General features: G+C 43.1%; 1 protein-coding gene across 1 annotated transcript in view; it reads left to right on the plus strand.

The window, feature by feature from the left end:
- The window catches only part of LOC104276931 (cytoplasmic dynein 1 intermediate chain 1-like), a gene marked incomplete at its 3' end in the record, with an annotated part of 82,967 nt that overhangs the window by 18,991 nt on the left and 45,825 nt on the right, over nucleotides 1-18,151 (plus strand). Inside the window, exon 4 of the mRNA XM_009873409.1 lies at nucleotides 6,199-6,314. Within this exon, the coding sequence (XP_009871711.1) occupies nucleotides 6,199-6,314 (116 nt within the window). The remainder of the gene's footprint in view (nucleotides 1-6,198; nucleotides 6,315-18,151) is intronic.

Genomic DNA, 18,151 nt, shown 5'->3' on the forward strand with positions numbered 1-18,151 from the left:
GAAACCTGAAGATAAGCTACCCACAACCTCGTTTTCTGCGATGATGTTGCTCCTCCAGGCTGGAGAGAACAGCCCCGCAGACTGCTTCCTTGTCTATTCTTCAAGCCTTTGTAAGGGGTAGCACAATGATGCAGGTCCAACAGTTACCATTTGGAGCACAAATCTAGGAAATGTTTTGCAAGTGTGCTAAAACTGTTGGAAGCAGGTATAATCAGGAGTCAAGGAGAATTGCTATTAAAACTATGTATCAATGTCAGGAATCACGAAGTCTCTATGTCAGCATCCAGATAATGAAGTACTCCAGGGAATAACGTCTCCACTACCTACATAGTCTGCATGTGACAAATATCGGTCCCAACCATAGGTGTTGCATTCCTCGTATTTTGGGGATTTGAGTGTGGTCTTGAGTGTATGAGATCCATAAATTTATTTTGTTTAGGTGTTCATCTGGGTAACAGGTAGACGTGCCCTCTCTTGTAACCTGCTCTAGTTTCTTAGAGGTGGAATGTAGGGGCTGCACCTCTTTGGAGACCCGTTGCAAGCTCTTCTTTTAATCAGATGATAATCGAATTCTTTCTGATGGTCTTTCCCAAGGTCTTTATACCTTGGGAGATTTTGTAGGTTTGAAAGTATTCAGAGCAGAGGAGGAAACTGAAATGAGTTATATATGTTTTAAGTGTTTGGAAAACCTGGATATACCTGTCTAAGTAGCCCCTAGGCAGCTATAAGATTAGAAACTGGCATTTACATAGCAAGTCCTAGTATGTACTACTGAACTTGGAGACATTACAAGAGTAATTTTTCACACAGATGGTATTGTTAATAGAGTATCTGTAATGCATTAGTCACTGATGCCTTTGCCTTGCATCAGGCATTCAGATCCTTACGTCCACTTTCCATTATACTTGAGCTACAGACAAGTTATAAGGAGAAAAAAAATCTGTTCTTCGTTACCATATTGTTTTGTCTCTGACCCTTTTGTAATACAGTTTCCTTTTGGAGAAGTCTTTATGTATCACTGCAGTCTTTCATGCCAATACACGTCCCTGTGGATCACAAGTTGAGGAGAATAAGTGCCCTGACATTGCATTGGAGAGCACCTTCACATGGCAATTCTTCATTCTTTTTGTACGTACAGCATAGCGAGATTGATTCTCGTTCACCCTGACGTGACAGAGAGCAGCACATGCCCTTGTCTGTCTCTCTTGAGAGGGAGTTAATATTGGTAATAGAAGGAGTGAGTATACTAAGTGCAGGAGGTGGTGTAATTGTATGGCTTTGAGACATCTATTTCTGATCTAATTCAATTTTATGAGTGATTCATTGGCAGAGCTTGCAGTTGTTACAGAAAGGCTTGTGTAAATCCAGCATGGCTGGTTATATGGCTGGGTTGGGCTGAACCTCGTAGTATTATGTTCTCTTTATCCTCAAAATTTGTATTCAGAAGAAATGCGGCGAGTTTTTAATTCTGAGGACTTTGCTTTAGCCTCTGCTGGTGACAGCAATGCGCAGCTTAGTGTTCCTGCTACAGAAAAAAAGCGATCAGGAGTCAGACTTGTATTCCTGATTCTGTCATGGATTCTTGTGAGATGAGGCTTCCTGAGGGAAGAAAACCAAAATAAAACCGAGAGCCAAGGAGTGAGTGGGCACTTTTGAATATGCTGGCCTCAATATGTCAGTTTTGTGCATTCCTAAGCTGGGGGGATTGTAAGTATTTCGCAGGACAACTTCAACGCTCTGAGTGCATTTGCAAAGTGTTTTAGCAATGGTAACATGGCAAGTTGCACCGCTCGGCGTCAGTCGTGGGGGTGTGCGAAGGGCCAGACCCCTCAGCGAGCTCGTGGCAAGTGCTCAGCCCACCTCATCATCATCACAGTAAATTGCAGTTAAAGAGTTAGAAGTATTTCAGAAGAAGAAAAAAAAAAGCTTCATTAACATATCTGTAAGGAAACCCAGCTTCTTCCTTTTGTTTACCACTAATATGTAATTTTAATAAGTTGCTTGCCTTGTCACAGTTTGATGTGCAAACCTTGTTTGACATATTGTGGCTGTCCCTCGCTCTTGGAGGTTGAATGTACTACATAGAGCATGTAACTAATGAGATGGGGGGTTGTTCATCCTTTCAGTTAATTCTGTGTGTTCTTTTTTTCCCTCCCTCCCCCTTTGTGCTGCACGGCTGATTACCACCCTAGGACCTTGCAATGGGACACAGACCCCTCAGTGCTGCAGCTCCAGTCTGACTCTGAACTTGGGTATATGTCAGCTCTTTTTGTTATTCCTTTATAATTTCTTTGCAAGAATTGTGTTGAAAATGCTTCCCAGTTGAGCTGGTTTGATGTGATTTTTCAGTTGCTTTGTTGACTCAGAAAGACCGTAATTTAAGTTTCCTTTACTTAGTTTCATCAATGAGAAGCCTCAGCAAAGCCATCTTTGTGGAAAAAAAAAAATCAACTATTTAAAGAAGCTTGTGAAAAGATAAGCTGCTATTTCTGTTGCCTGAAACACAATACAAATAACTATTTCATTACGGATGAAATGTTATTATTGTGGCACTTAAACGTGCATGTACAGTTACACTGGTCTTGTTTGTACCTGTTGATTCAGACTTTTCTCTCTGAATCGTTTGCAAGGTACTTTTTCCCCTCCTTCCTGTCTGCCTTAGCTACGCTGTCTCCACGTGCAGAAGCAATCTCCCTTTTCTCCTTAGGAGCTGCATATGTGCTTGTAATTGTGCACTTAAATAAATATGATCATAGCTCAAGAGTAATTGCCATCGTAGTTGAGTTCAGGTCAACCAAGCACTTTTTAAATTGTTCTAGAGCTAAAGTTAGTATTTTCTAGTTTGGGATGAAATTTCTCTACCCCAAGCATCTGAAAAAAATGACTTAATTTAAATAATTTATGAATGCCTACCTGCAGGGATATTTAGGATAAACTGTTCCTCTAAAAAGTATAGGTTAGCAGTCCCTGAAGTTCTCTAGAACTTGAGTCATAGGCAAAACCAAATCTCCGTGCTGAAGAAATTGCTCTAGCTGTGAACTTAGAGCCTTGCCTGTCTAAATCTTCAGGCAAGTGTCTTAAGCTTTTACTAGATCATGTGAAATTCATTCACCATTCCATAGGAAAACCAACAATTTCCCGTTAATTGCTGATTGACAGTGCTCACAGCTGCAGGTAGGGATGTTCGGGCTACTTACCAGGAAAGATCAGGAGGAGTGAAAAGTATCCAGAGCTTTCTAAACAGGGTTTCTCCACGTGCAGGACTCCAAGGAATGTATGTAATTTCCACCTGCGTGTGGAAATTATAATTCAAATAGATCGAGTTTCTACAACTTTACCTGGACCGTACCAGAAAGGTAGAGCTTTCTGAGGTTGTTTTAATATACAGAAACCTTTTAGAAATCTGAGCTGCCTTTTCCCGGAAATTTGGATTGAAGGATGAGCACTCCCAGCAGCAAAGTTCCTCAAATGGTTGTGCAAGGCAAGTTTCTTTAATTGGTTTGTGGAAAGATAACCCTGTGTACAGCCACAAAACTTCCATCTTTTACAAGTGGTCGGTGCAAAGACAGGTCAGTGCCAAAGAGTGTAAGGAAGATCCTGCCCCTTTTGAAAGAAACCAGTGCAGAGTTAGAGAGAGGACCAGACTTTACCCTAGTGTCATGAGACTAGATTAATAAAAGAAAATACCAGTGCAGAAGAAATCCTGTAGTAAGGAATTAGATGGTATGTGCAGCAGAACACTTCTAGCATATACTGCTTTCTTCCTGCACCAGCAGACAGAGGAGTTGATTTTAGTTCAGGGATTTAGTCACTATCCTACTGATATTACATAGGCAGTTTTGGAAGGAACTCTTCAAAGCTTATTGCTCTCTAAGTTGAATATTCAACAAACTATAAATGATAAGAATTTCAAGCAACTCAAATGAAAAATGGGAAGGCAATGGACAGTTTAGTGCTGCCCTAGAAAGAACTAGAGAGTAGAACATTGCAGTCTGTATTTGGTTGAGTCCAGATGCTGAAAGGATGCTCCAGTTGTCTTTAAGTGCTTGGCACTGACTTTTAGTTACGCGAGAACCGTTACAGATTGCTTGACAGAGGCCAAAAAGAACTGAGAGACCACGTTCCTTCAATTAAGAATGTTCCCCCTCCCTGGGCAGTTAAGGAGATACGGAGTGACCTCATGTGAAACTGTTTTGTTAGAATTAGTGGAGGTTCTAATTAGGCCCATATTGGCATAATTAACATAATTATTAGGTAGTATACTTAACCAAGACCACTCTTAAGAAGCTCTTTCAGTGCAGAAGGTATCCTAGTAAGTGGAAGTGGGAGATGAGGGCAGCAGGGGACTGGCTGTGGCAGGAGATGGGAAGATGTTCCTGACCAAGCAGGTAACGGAGAGGGCACAGCTGGTGCTCAGGGAGGGAAAAGCATGTGAGATTTTGCTGGGGTATTTGTTTAAGCTTGAATTCACACAAACCCTCAGTTAAATCAGCTACCAAATGTATTTCTACTAAAACCTTTATTAACTGAAGTATATTACAAGCTGTAGAGGTTTTTCTGCCCCCAGTAATGGTGTAGAAGTTTTTCTGTAGGATTTTCAGGCAATTGTAGCTTTTGTTCACGTTGACGAAGTCACGGATGGTTGTAGGGAGGGAGACTGGTTAATTTTTACTCTTCAAAAAGAAGAAAGACTAAGAGCTGTAACAACTATTTCTGCTCTAGTGGTTTGTTACGTGATCCAGCTGGTTCCTACTGATTACCTGTTGAATCTAATTGCATTCATCTCAATAACAATTCGGCCAGTAAGGTAGATTAGAAAAATACATGTAGCTGATGTAGCATTAACCAGCTGAAGAGTTCAGTAGGTGTCATCCAGTGATGATAATTTCCTTTTGAGACTCCAATTTCCTTTCAGACATCAATCTGAATTGATTACTCAAACCTTTGTAAATGAATTAAATCAAAACCCCTTTGACCTTTGTTCTGACGATCTGGAAAATGGAGAGGATATGGATAATGTGGATGAATTTTCTGCTTTTCCAAATTGCTCTCTCTAGTGACATAGTGGTTCAGAAACATCATGTCCATGAATTTATTTCCCATAAACGTATAAGTGTGCTTGAACTTTTTGATTTAGGCAACTCGACTTAGTTGATTTGTTTATTATGTTCGTATTATTTTCTCTGCTGAAAGTTGGCATTTTTTCCAGTAAAACACTTGCAGGTAACCTTTTGTTTATTCATCCCTCCCTGCAGAGAGCGAAATAATATTCAGGAGAGAAATTTATTTTTCCTCATAGTTTGAGTGAACTATGTATGACTAAAAGTGTTTGTGACCATTTTCAGCTCTCTCTTCTTTTTCTCTTACTCACTTGCAATTTTACTGAGTTGTTTCATATGGTTTCTTTAAAACAAGTGAAGTAGTAGAAAAAGGAGGCTGTACTTGCCAGCTGTGTGCTCTCCAACACTTGATCTACGTCAATTCCACTACTAATGACTGCTGTGGAAAGGAGAATCTTCCTGGGGATTACATACCTTGCCCATTAAAGGCTTGATTAGACTGGACATCAGGAAAAATTTTTCCCAGCAAGAGCAGTCAGATGTTGGCACAGGCTGCCCAGGGAGGGGGTGAGTCCCCACCCCTGGAGGTGTTTGGAGGCCGTTGAGATGTGGGGCTGGGGGAGATGGGTTAGGGCTGAGCTCTGCAGAGCAGGGTTAGTGGTTGGGCTCGGTGATCCCAAGGGGCTTTTCCAACCTTTCTGTGATTATCGCTCTCAGGTGGACATCTGACAGTCCTAATCTAGACTATTTTACACCCACTTTGCCCTTTCCATTATTGTTTCTCTCAGGCTGAGGATTAACTCCTCCGAGCAGGCAGAACGCTGTAGTAACGATGGTATGAAGGAGAATTTTGTTGCATTTGACGAGGGGTGCAAGCAGATCCTTTCTCTCCCATTGAGAGCCCCTCTCAGCAGCATGAGCTAGAGGTTTGGTAACTCTACTTTTTTTATGGCAAATGGTTCCCAGGTTAATTTTCTTCACTGCAATTAGGTCCTTCTCACGCGTAGTGTATTGCGTTTCATCTTAGCAAACACTGGAGTACTTTTTCCATCGTGTTCATAAAAGCAAACACTCTTGTTTGTGCTGCTGATTTCTGTTTAACGTGACTAACCTTTTGATCTCGTGTATTCCGTCTTAGACGCAGACTGCACAAACTAGGGGTGTCCAAGATTACCCAGGTTGATTTCTTACCTCGGGAAGTGGTCTCGTACTCCAAGGAGACACAGACGCCTCTTGCCACGCATCAATCTGAAGGTAAGATTTTTTTTTTTTTCAAAAAACATTTTCATTGAAAATAAGCATTTGAGTAGGAGTTAAAGAATGTAAGAAAAATCACAGTAAATCATATTATAGCTACTTATCACATATTTTCTGCAAGCCGGGTATTGTTTGTGTGATTAATGGTTGTTCTGGTGAGAATAATTATAATAATGGCTTTAAATTCAAGTGGAACCAAACTACTTCTGCTTTACAATGGGCTGTGCTTAGATAGAAGTTTAATGAGAACATATTTTCAAATAAATCATTATGAATATAATGAAAATAGTGCTTTATTCAATTTTTTTTTCTTTCTCAAGGAAGTTATTAATTCTGTGCTTTGTAAAGTGATGGAAAATTGCCCTCAGATGTTTGATCAGTGTAATTGTGTCCCCTTCCAGTAGGTGAATCTTAAGAGAAGTTACAGTTTAGCTCCGTGTGCTGAAAAAGAAGGATTTCATACTTTGTTGTGCTTTCTCTCTGCTGACAGATATATTATCTGTACTCATGGAGCTGTTTGTTGGCTGTTTGGCTTTCCTGTTGATAAGTAAATACTTGGAGTAGTTAATAGGGGAGTGCTGATGTGCCTTTTCCTTAGGCTACACGCTTGCTGGTATTTTAATTTACGCGCTATTACAAAGGAGGTAGAAGAAAAAAAAAATCTGTTCAATAGTTGTGGGCTTTCCTGCAGCAAATAGTGTGGAACTTCAGGCTCTCATACAGAACTTGAAGATTTAAGCAGGTTGCAAAAAGTGTGTGAGGAAATCTGTCTTAATATAAGTTACTGTCGGGGAAGATACAGGGATGAACATAGCCAGCTTTGTTTCTGCAGCTGAGTTACCAGGTCTGCCTTTAAGAAAGCAGAAATGAAGAAATGCTGAGCTAGATACTCGGGTTCTGCTTTCCCAGACCACAAGTTTACTCTGGTCATCTGTTGTCTGAAATAGTGCCTTCGGGTATAGGCAAGCCTGTAGCCTGGATGCTGCTTCTTGAGCAGCGTGTTGGGACAGCTTTGCCTTCTCTGAAGGAGATGCTGCCTCAGAAGCCTCCATAGTTCAATCTGCCTCATCTCTGCTGGTTTCTCTGAGGGCTGCTGAAGCCTCGAGAAGATGGGGTTTGCTCCTGAGACCTTGCACTCCTTGCACACCAGTTGGTACTCAACTCTGGGGTGTTACCACGGAGTCACTGTTAGATCAGGTGGAGAGGATGCCCTTCCTCCCGGACACACGGCCTTTATCCAGAGCAAGAGCCTATGGAGATGGGCAGTAGAAGACATGGTTTTGGTGTCTTTACCTCCCTCAAGCTTCCAATTCCAGCACTCATTAGCTGATGTGCCTTTCTGAACAGGTCAACCTCTTTTGAGGAAATAACTTCTTCCAAGAAGTTGTTCTTGCTTTTTAACCAAGGACCTCTTCAACTATTACCAAAACCTTTTCTTGGGTAGACAAGAGGACAAAACTTCCCCCCTTCCAAGAAAAAAACCCAACCCAACAGTGTGCTGCTGTGGAGCCTGGCAGTCAGGACGGCAAACAAAGAGGACAATGTGACTTGTCCTGGCTCTTCCAACACAGAGGAAGCTCTTGTTCCTCACTCATGTGAAGGAATCGTCGAATCATTTAGATTGAGAGGTACAAATATAAAAGGTCATGGACTTTAAGCTGCCTGGGACAAACCTGTGATGGGAAGGGTCAAATGGTGATAAGTGGTTTCAGTGATTCTTTGTGTCATCACAGTCAAGGAAAAAAAAAATCAAGTGAAGTTTTAGTATTTAAACAGAAGGAAAAAGATCACCCGATCGCTTCCCTCAGATGTGTGGGGGAGAGTTTAACTTTTATTTCCTTTCGAATTGGTTGCTAGGGGATTCTGTGCACATAACTTGGACATGAATATGGCCCTGCATCAGTCGAAGAGAGTCTGGAAATTTTGGGTGCTGCACTGAAATGGTGTTTAACTGGAAATTCTCTAGTGGGTGACTTTGGTCTCCCAGGTCTGATGGAAGTGACATCTCAGGCTTTCAGTCTCCCGAGCTTCTTTATGAATGCTGAGCCCTTCATACTGTCACCAAACATGAACAGCAAACAGAGGGGAAATCCTCAGGAAAGCAGTTTTGAGGAGAAATTTCTACATAGTTCCTATGCATTCATGTGATAAAATATATCCAAGGGAAATTGTTCAGGCATTACTATGGTTATATGCTCAGTTATTCAGTATCTGAAGCCTTAGAGTTTGAGAAAATTAAAGTCATCTACCTAGATGAGTCAGACTTCAGCTTTCAGAATTCACTCTTTCGCTGCCTGCCTTGGATGCTGTTGAAATGCAAAGTGTTAGGATGAGATTATCTGGTTGGGAAGACAACTAATGAAGGATTCAGCTGGTCGGAAAGTTCTTTCCTGTACGATTAAGCCACTGAAAGAGGACTTTGAATCCGTTCTGCAGCTTTTCTGACATGTCCCTATCAGGCTGTCTGCACGTTGCTTCTCTAGCAAGAAGCAAGAAACTCTGAGGTGCTGCTGTTTGGAGCTCGGTGGATGTAGGCTTTTGTGGTAATGGCTGTTCCCCACCAAAATGTCTAAAACTGGTAAAGGAAATCTTCGTACTGGTAAGTACAGTGTGGTGCCAGAGAGCCAGATGCCATGAGCCCTGGAGTCTCAGTTTGTCAGCTGCTAATTTTAGAAGAAATAATGTGGCATTATTCTTCGCTGTATAAAAACAGATTAACTCCTCTGTTCGGAACAGGCAATTCACTTTATTTCAGAGGAATAATGACATGTCATTTCCCCCACCCACTCTATTATTTAGAGAGATGTGTATATGCATCATTCAGCCCTTTGATCAGCAGTACCTAGGTTTTTTTTACTTTATTTAGGTCACAGTAAGCTTCAGCCTTTTCTTCCTTGTAGGATGACTTCAAAAACACCCAGATCTTGGCTCTGGAGCCTGAGGAAAAAAAAAGTGCTCTTTACTTTTCCCCTCCTCCTTCTCTAATTGGACTTGAATTTAGGTATTCGTAGGCATCGCAAGATGTTTCACTTGTGGTGCTTTTTTCATCCTGGAGTTGATTGAGACCTAGACTATGCCAAATGTTTTTCTGCAAGGTCTCTGGGACACATTCCTTTGCTGCACAGAGACTTTCACGTGGCCCTGAGGTGGTATCTCAGCGAGGAAAACATCACCCTGGCACGGCACTGAGAAGGGAGGTACTCCTCTGATCCGGCTCCCCTCAAAAATAGGGGAGGGCAGCAAGAAGGTGAACATCTCGGTTTGCTGGCCAGTGCCATGAATGATTTTATTCCTCTGGGGTGAAGTAGGAGCTACTTCTTCATTGATGAAACAGGATGTTCTTGCTTTTCTGGCAGTGCAAATAGGTCAGTCTGAAATGCGTTTCTGGAAAAGTGGATCCCATATACAGGGAAAGAAGATCTGACTTTCTAGAACAGTGGAGGTCCTACGTACTTCACCTGTTTATTGCCTTCAGCAGATGGTTGTTCGAGTGGGGAAAACTAATGTGTTACCATACTCACTTCCTGAGCAGGGTGACCTCATCCTGCATCACAAATGCTTGCCCAGTTCTGGCAAAGAATGCAGTTCAGGCCTGTGCTCCATCTGTTTGTCTGCTGTGTTCAAACACTGAGGATATTTTGACTTAATAGGAAAACAGGAGAAATAACCTCTCTGCTCCTTTTGGAAGTAGACTGGAATGAAGTGGCAGAATGGGGGTGGATGTCCAGAGGCTGGGTTGGGTTCTGCACCTTTCTGACACTGTAATTCTCTGAACTAGTGTTCCTGAAAGTTATCCTTTTTAAAGCACTGATGGAGGAGAGGAGAATTCTACTCACAGTGTAAGTCTCGTGAGACCAAGATGCGTGACTTTAGGTACCTCTGTGTGATGCCAGTTGTACGTGACCCCTGCAGGGTGAACCAAAACCCCCTCCAGGTGTCGTTGGCTGCACTGACTAGTTATTCACTGACTGATTTGACAGCAGAGCAGTTCATGTAGGTGTATTAATGTAGGCTTCTTGTTATTGAGTAAACTGTGCCCTGACACCTTGTGCGGGCTGTATCCCACTTTGTGTTTTGGTAAGCGGATGAGGATTTACCCATGACCAGGACTGACAAGGCCCAATGTTATGAAAACAAGCCAGGCCTCTGGAGGGTTCCATGATAAAACCCATAGATGATTATTTTTACTTGGATTGCTAGGGACTGAGGTTTCTGGATTTAGTCAGCGTGGAGCTCTGGCTCTACCTATCCCATAAGATAATGTGCAGCAAATCCTGCACCAGGCCTGCTCTGCCTTCCCGCGTCTGACTGTAGCTCAGCTCTAGCTTTGTGAATACAGCCTGTACTTAAGAAAAGCCAGTCCCAGAGCCAAGCAAGATCATACTTGAGCTTTCTCATGCTCAATCTGTCTAGAGCTCACTGGGGGTTACGTTAAAGAGCTTACTTGGGCTTTTCCCTTCCAGAGAATCTTAGAGCTCAGCTCCAGTCAGAAGAGGACAAGCCTGGACCCAAGAATAGCCTTGAACCCCTCATTGAATGGGAAATGCAGATGCACCTTTGTGCTTTGCCATGCATGCAACATACCTGTCAGGATACATGAAAATGCGTGATGGGAAGGCGTCAGATGTAGTCGAGGGAAGGCAGAGACCCTCTATTGTAAACAAGAGGTGGTGGTGGAAAGCAGAGCGGAACTGGGGTGGCAATTGCTACTAAAAAGAAGAGATGACCTGAAGATGAATCAGTGTTAAAGCAGAAGTTCTGTTTTAAAGGGGACAGAGCCTTAGTGTTAGTGCTAATGGACACTGATTTTATAAGAAATACTATGGTCCATCCTAGGCAGCATCATATATTACAGAGTGGTTTTAGTTAGCTATAAAAAACTAGTTTGCCTTTTCTTCTCAAACCTCAGTCCACCAGAGTCATGCTGTGGATCTCAATAGCTGGCATAAACACCCTAATTCAAGGCCGCTTTGTTTCGATTAAATCAACAAAGCTTATTCAGTACTGTTGTACCAGACTGTACAAGATTGGATGAGACTAGAACGAAGCGGACAAAGATTTGAGGCATTGCACTGCAAACCGGTCTTTCAACAGTTTCCCTTTATTCCTGTCACAACTGCATCCCCTTTTCTAAATCACAGGGTTTCAAAGGTGGATTTTTTTTTATTTAAATTGGGCATAAAAATCTTGCAAAGGCTTTCAGGCAGCGCTCTCTGGTGGCGAAGCGCTGAACCGACGTGTGGTACCTCAGGGATGCTGGAGGGGAGGGAGGGAGAGGATGCTGGGGTGACCTGAGGAGAAACAATCCCCTGATTCTTTTGTGTGAGGCGAGATTTCTACTTAACACAAGATGCTCGAATTGTATGAAAAGCTCTGTGAGTTCTGATAAAAGAAGTGTGAGAAGAGACCAAGCTATTACATAAAAGAACTGGATGAAAAGAAAAAGATATTATCCAGAAATGTGAAAGAACCTCAAAGCTATAAAAATTCTCTTATGGGTATTATGACAAAAATCCGGGGGAATAATACACTAGTGAAATCAGCTGCAGTCTCTTTTTTGTGCCGATCCCTTCTTGAAGTAGGATTAGGAAAGTATAAGTTGTTAAAATACACGTTCTCCAGAACAGCCCCATCAGGCAGGTGTGGTGGGTCTGTGTTCCTCTCCCAGAAAGCTACAGACAGTAGGTGTGTACCTCTGAAGGCTTTCTTCAACCTGCCCTGTGTTAATTTTATGTCATACAGAATTAGGATAAGGGCTTGGCTTTTGGGAAGTGTGTTTTTATGGCTTTTGTTGTGCAGAATAATACGTTTGCTGACAAGTGTTTCTTCTGCAGGGAAGAATGGAGAGGCTTGTAGTCTGTTGTCATGCACAGTTTGGTGTTTGAGGGCAGGACGAGACGTCAAATGCCTCATGTTCTGAAATGTGCAGCACACGTGGGCTAAAATAGGATTTCTGCAAGATGGTCCCACTCTGTTTCTGAAAGGTGACCTCTTACATTCACTGCCTACTGGTATAAGTATCGGTGGTCATTGCTGCAGTATTTGCCGCCATTGCCTGTCTGTCCTGCCGGGTCTTCTCCAAAGAGTTGTAGAGAAAGGGTTTTTCTTATATTCAGGGTGGTTTTCAGGTAGTTTTCAGCAGTGAGGCCTCTTAATGCTAAACTGTTTTGAACAGACAGCTCTGAGAATTTATTAAGCATCAGTAATTCTCTGGGAATTATCTACCAAAATCTGTTTTAACAGAGGTTGGCGCTGGTCACACACAGCAGGAGGGCTGAGGAAGGAAAACTCTGGGGATCTCAGACTTTGTCCTTAATCATTTCATTGCATGGGGACAGAGTAATTTAACTCATTGCAGCTCCTCCACAGTCTTAAAATCCAGGGAACATCTCCTGAAAACCAGGTCTGCAGGCGTAGGAGCGTCTCTCTTGCATGAGGTACCTCTGTATCAAAAGCAAGCCCAGGTAACGTATCTAATAATTCTTCACAAGGCTACAATCACAGAATCACAGAATGTTGGGCATTCCCAGCCCATGGCTGGATCAACCCTCCTCAGGAGCATTTGTTTAAAGGAGGAAATTGTCCTGCAGCTTTTCTTTAACAGAGCCCCCAACACCAAGGTTTTCCACCCAGCTTGTCCCACCCCTCCGCATCCCCTCCTGCTTGGCCGGGATGCGGAGGGGTGGGACAAGCATGAGGTCATAGAGTCATAGCATCATGGAATATTGGGGTTGGAAGGGAGCTCTGGAGCTCACCCAGTGCCACCCCCTGCCAGAGCAGGGTCACCCAGGGCAGCCCCACAGGAACGCGTCCAAGCGGGTTGGAAAGTCTTCAGAGCAGGAGAGGAGAAGAACTTTCTCCTCATGTTGAGGTGGAACTTCCCATGTTCTAATTTAAACCCATTATTGCTTGTTCTGTTGCTGGGCACCACTGAGCAGAGACTGTCCCCTTCCTCCTGACCCCCACCCCTCAGCTATTTCTCTACGTTAATAAATCCCCTCTCAGCCGTCTCCTTTCAAGACTGAACAGCCTCAGGTCTCTCAGTCTCTCCTCACAGCAGAGATGTTCAAGTCCCTTCATCAGCAGCAGAGTTGTCGCAGCTGTGTCTAAGCCTTGTCTAAACCACTGGAGCTCCAGAAGGTGAGGAACAAACCAGAAAGGTTAAGGGTCCTCTCAGTGAGACAAGGAGCTGGGGTTTAGGCTGTGGCTGCATCAGGAGGGAGTGTTGTGCAACCTTCGTTCTGTGCATGAGAAGGAATGATTCTTCAAAGCTTCTGCAGGCACTGTGGGGAAGGACCATCCTCTACCACCCCTTCTTGCAGATCCTCCTGGATCCTGACGGATAATCCTTGCACCGTGCTTTTTAGCAAATGGATCCCATCCTCCACCCTAGAGATGGGAAGCTGCTCTGTCCTCTAGGATGAAACAGAAAATGTTGTAGCCAGCCCCTTTGTGCAGAACCTGACCTGCTCCTTTAGCTGCAATGGGAAATGTGTAATTGAGTGAGTTCCTAGTACATCTGGTGTCACTTGGTGGAAAACAAGAGCTCTGATGTTAGCAGCCCTGACCTCAAACTCCTGCAAGTCATCTCACAGTGCCTTTGACCCATCTTTCTGTCCTGACATCTGAAACTGTCAGTGATCCATGAATTCAGAGAGAAGCCCTGGAACACCTGTATGCAAATTGCATCCTTTGTTGGCTGGAAATTAAAACCTTCCTCTAAGTCTTTCCTCTCTGGAAAAGATCCTGGCCGTGTTTTACATATGAGCAACCGCCACGTCGAACTGATATGTTTTGCGTTCCCTCAAGTAACCAGATAGTTGTAAACTTATTTGCAAATATATGACAATCAGTATGTTACAACTGAGCTTTAGCTGAGAATAGAAGGAAACTCCCAGTGACGAACAGCACCGTGATTTCCCCAGTCAAGTCAGTGAAAAGACAGTGGCCAGTTTTTCTCTCTTTGCCCTTTTCACCTGTTTCTAGTACTACTGAAATGATACATACAGTAAAGTAAGTATTTGAATATACTTTGAATTAACAACATTTTGTACATATTATGGTCAAATTAGAAGTTACAGATATGAAAATGAAAAAAGGGAGGAAGTTGGCCTAGCAGTGCTTCCAATGGAATAATGAAAAGAGAGCTTTTTGTTTTCTTCAGAAACAAAGCATGTTTTTTCCTATCATCCTTCTTTAGCCTAATGGATGATCCCCATTCAGTATACACAAGAAAACTAATACCCAGCATTTTCTATTGCGTGTTTAGTAACCTTTGGCAAACTCTGGCTTCGCAACATGGGCCAATCTCCACTGGAGTTAAGGATAAGATTAAGAAAAATGTGCATTGAAGAAGTAGCAGTTATTAATCCTCAGTGCTCTAATTAGCACTTAATCTTTCTAATCCTGTAAGTAGATACAAAATCAGGGCTGAAATAGGCACAGGCTGTAATGTGGAAAGCCCTTCATTAGTAGTGTTAAAAAGATGCACAGGAAAAAAAAAAAAGAAAAAACCAACACTGCTCTATTACTTCACCCTTCTCACTTTCTTTCTTGGCACTTGTGACTCAAAGGAAGGAAAAATATTCACGTGCCCAAAGCCCCTCCTCTTGCTTTAACCCACACTGCTAATGGACTGGGTCAAAAATGATGCAGCTGAACATTCTGTTCATCACCTCTCGATCTTCAGCTCTATAGCCAAGCCGCAGCTGAAGAAGCTGGCCAATTGTGGGCATCTGTAGCCTCCTTTAATTGGGTCATTTCCATCAGAGAGCCACCTGCCTTGGGTGGTGTCAGCTGCTTGCCCTCAGACTAACTAGAGGGGGACCCAAGTGGCTGGGGTGGGTGGGACGAAGGGCGTTTGCCGCATCCCACATTCTTACTTGCCCTAAAGATGAATGGGGATGCTCCCCAAGCTGGGTCTTTGTTCACTGAGTGTGTTTTCACAGCCTGAACCCAGCACACCTGGGCAGAGCCCTCCAAGAGGCCCCCCTTCTCCCTCCCAAGAGCCGCCCCTAAGGCTGTGTAAAGCCATCCTGTATTTGTTGTAACAACAACTTATAGATCTCGGCTGAAGTCCTTGAGAAGCCCTCCTTCAAAATCAGTAGTAGCTGGATCCTTTTCAGACAATCCCTTTGCTGCTCTCACACACTAAGAGTTACTGTGAAAACTGAAGAAAGATTCTGGATGAAGAAACTTTTAATGAAATGGATATGTCAGTGAAGTCAAAGCCTCAGCGTGAATTCCCACTGGCCACTATTAATAGACAATGGAATTCTCTTTTTGCTGCAATACAATAGACTGTCTCCACAAATAATGTCACTTTTCAACCAGACCCTGGCTGCCACTTGCCCATCTATCTTATTTTAAATAAACTTAGCATAAATTCACTCTGAGCCGCAATTAATTTAGATGTATGTCCTAGCCATAAATGTCCAAAAAGTACTTGCTCTTCCTGAGAGTTAATATCTGACATAAGGCCCACTGGAAATGAGAATATAATCATTATTTTTCTAAAATGTGTTGCACTCCAGCCATGAAGCTTCACACTTATTTTAAGTCTGTAATTGCATGTTGTTGCTGTGGATACTCTTGATTTTTTTCTTTTTTTTTTTTTCCTGACCCCACTTGCCTTGTAAAGTTTGCCACAGGAGAGCTCAAAATGGGTCATGCTCCTCTAAGTTTGGCACAAGCAGATCCCTGCACTTAGGAGTAGCCTCACTGCCCTTGGCAGCTGGATTTTCAGGACTCTTTCATATCTCACTACTTGGTTTGGAGCTGAACATTTTTTGAAGGTCTAGCCCCAGCTGTGGAGCTGGAGAACTTTTGAAATTTTAACCCTTAATCATGGTTGCTTCATGTTGTTTTTTTTCTTGTCATCTCCACCCATCTGTTTGGGTCTTGCTCTCCCTTTCCTAGGCTCAAAACAACGACTCATCTGCTGTGAAACACAGAAAGCACTGCAGATTCTGCCTGTGGCTGTGTGAAGAGCTCTCGATGCGCTGATGCTGTGTCACCCATAATGTGCAGGTTGAAAACACGGCTCAGACCAACCTTTCAGAACGGAGTCTCAGAATTACTTGACTTGCCTTCACAAAAGGAAGCTGGGGGATATAACGTTGGTTGCCCACCCAGCTGTTCTTTCACTCCCCCTTACTGCATGAGATGGGAGAGAAAATAGGATGATAAAGCTTATGGGTTGAAAGAAGGATGGGGCATTGCTTACCAGTTGCCTTCATGGGCAAAACAGGCTTGGCTTGGGGGAAATTAATTTAGTTTATTGCTGATTAAAATGGATTTGGCTGGCAAGAAATGAAAATTGAAACAATACTTTTCCCCCTCTCCTTTTCTTCAGTCTTTTCTCCTTTTCTTTTTCTCCTTTTTTTCAAGCAGCTCAGGGGGATGGGGGGGCTGTGATCAGCCCACAGCACCTCCTCTGTGCCACCCTCTCCTCCCCACACTTTTTCCCGGCTCCAGTGTTGGTTTCCCCCCTGGGCAGGACAAACCTGCTCCAGCTTGGGCTCTCCATGGAGCACAATTCCTTCATGAAACATCCATGTGGGAGCCAAATGGACTCAACCACGTCCTGTGATGGGTTGACTGTGGAACCGTGTGTGTCTGGTACAAGGCAGCCCCTGGTCTCTTCTCAGAGAAACCACCTCTGCAGCACGCCCCTCAGTGCCAAAATCTTGCCTCCTGCACCTGATACATACATGTGATTAGAAAAATGGGGAGCCTAATAGCCAAAATTCAGCTTTTTCTTGTATGATGTGTCTGGGATCAAGGCTTTGCCTAATAGGCAAATGCTTTAAGCAGCGAAGTGTTGGGTGATCTAGGATAAGTTATTTGTTGGACCAGGCACTGGAAGCGTAACGTTTGACATTCTAACTGAATTGTCATTATCATCCTAACATAGGACTGTTTTGTTTCTGCTTATCTAGAAAACAGCCATCCTGTCTTACCTTGGCATTTATGGATCTGCAACAGCGTTTTAAAGTCATTGGCTAGTTTGGGCCACTCTTGTGTATTCTGGTGATAGATGCCTTGGAGAAGATCTGTCACCACAGAGCTGGTGCATGGTAGATGCCTGCCTAGCCCAGAGGTAGGAGCTTGTCAGGTCAACTACACAGTCTCTATATTTCTGGTGGTGATGCCATGAGAATGGTCCATAATGCCTGTGCCAAACGATATGGATTGGTTCATCTCGCCTCCCGTGTTAAAACCAACCCAGCCTTGTGAGACAGGACATGGACCCCGGCCCAGTCTGCGCCCAAGTTTCCAGGCCAATAGAACTATTTGATTTGGTCCAGATGTGAACTGGGTGTGATATAATGTGGTAATGGCTTGGAGTGGTCAGGAATAAGGATTTCTTCTTGTCTGCATTTTACTCTTTGCTAGATCAGCTCATGAGGGAAGTTGGGTTCAATTACATTTTAAGGATGTAATTGTCATTTCAGCTAAAATACAATGAATTTACATCTGGGTCTTGGTTGTGCGGTCATGAAAAAGCGTCCAGTGCACAAACAGAGCTTCCATTTTCAAGTATAGCTATAGATACGTTTAGATAATATATTATCTGTCTATATTTTATCTATAGATGTGCAGATACTTGTAGATAAATATATAAAGGTGACCACTGCAAGATCTCAACGCTTATCTGATGATGGCCTTGGGGACAGAGCAATGGTGTGAATGTTGAGAGTCTTACCTTTGTTACAATCTGTACGTGTAATTCAGAGCAAATCACAAACCGAGTTGGTTATTGCGGAGACATGAGTGTCTCTCTTCATTTACCTGTAGTAGAGACCACTAACACTTTAAAGACGAACTAAATG

Source organism: Apaloderma vittatum, unplaced genomic scaffold (assembly GCF_000703405.1).
Source record: "Apaloderma vittatum isolate BGI_N311 unplaced genomic scaffold, ASM70340v1 scaffold11477, whole genome shotgun sequence".
NCBI lineage: Eukaryota > Metazoa > Chordata > Aves > Trogoniformes > Trogonidae > Apaloderma > Apaloderma vittatum.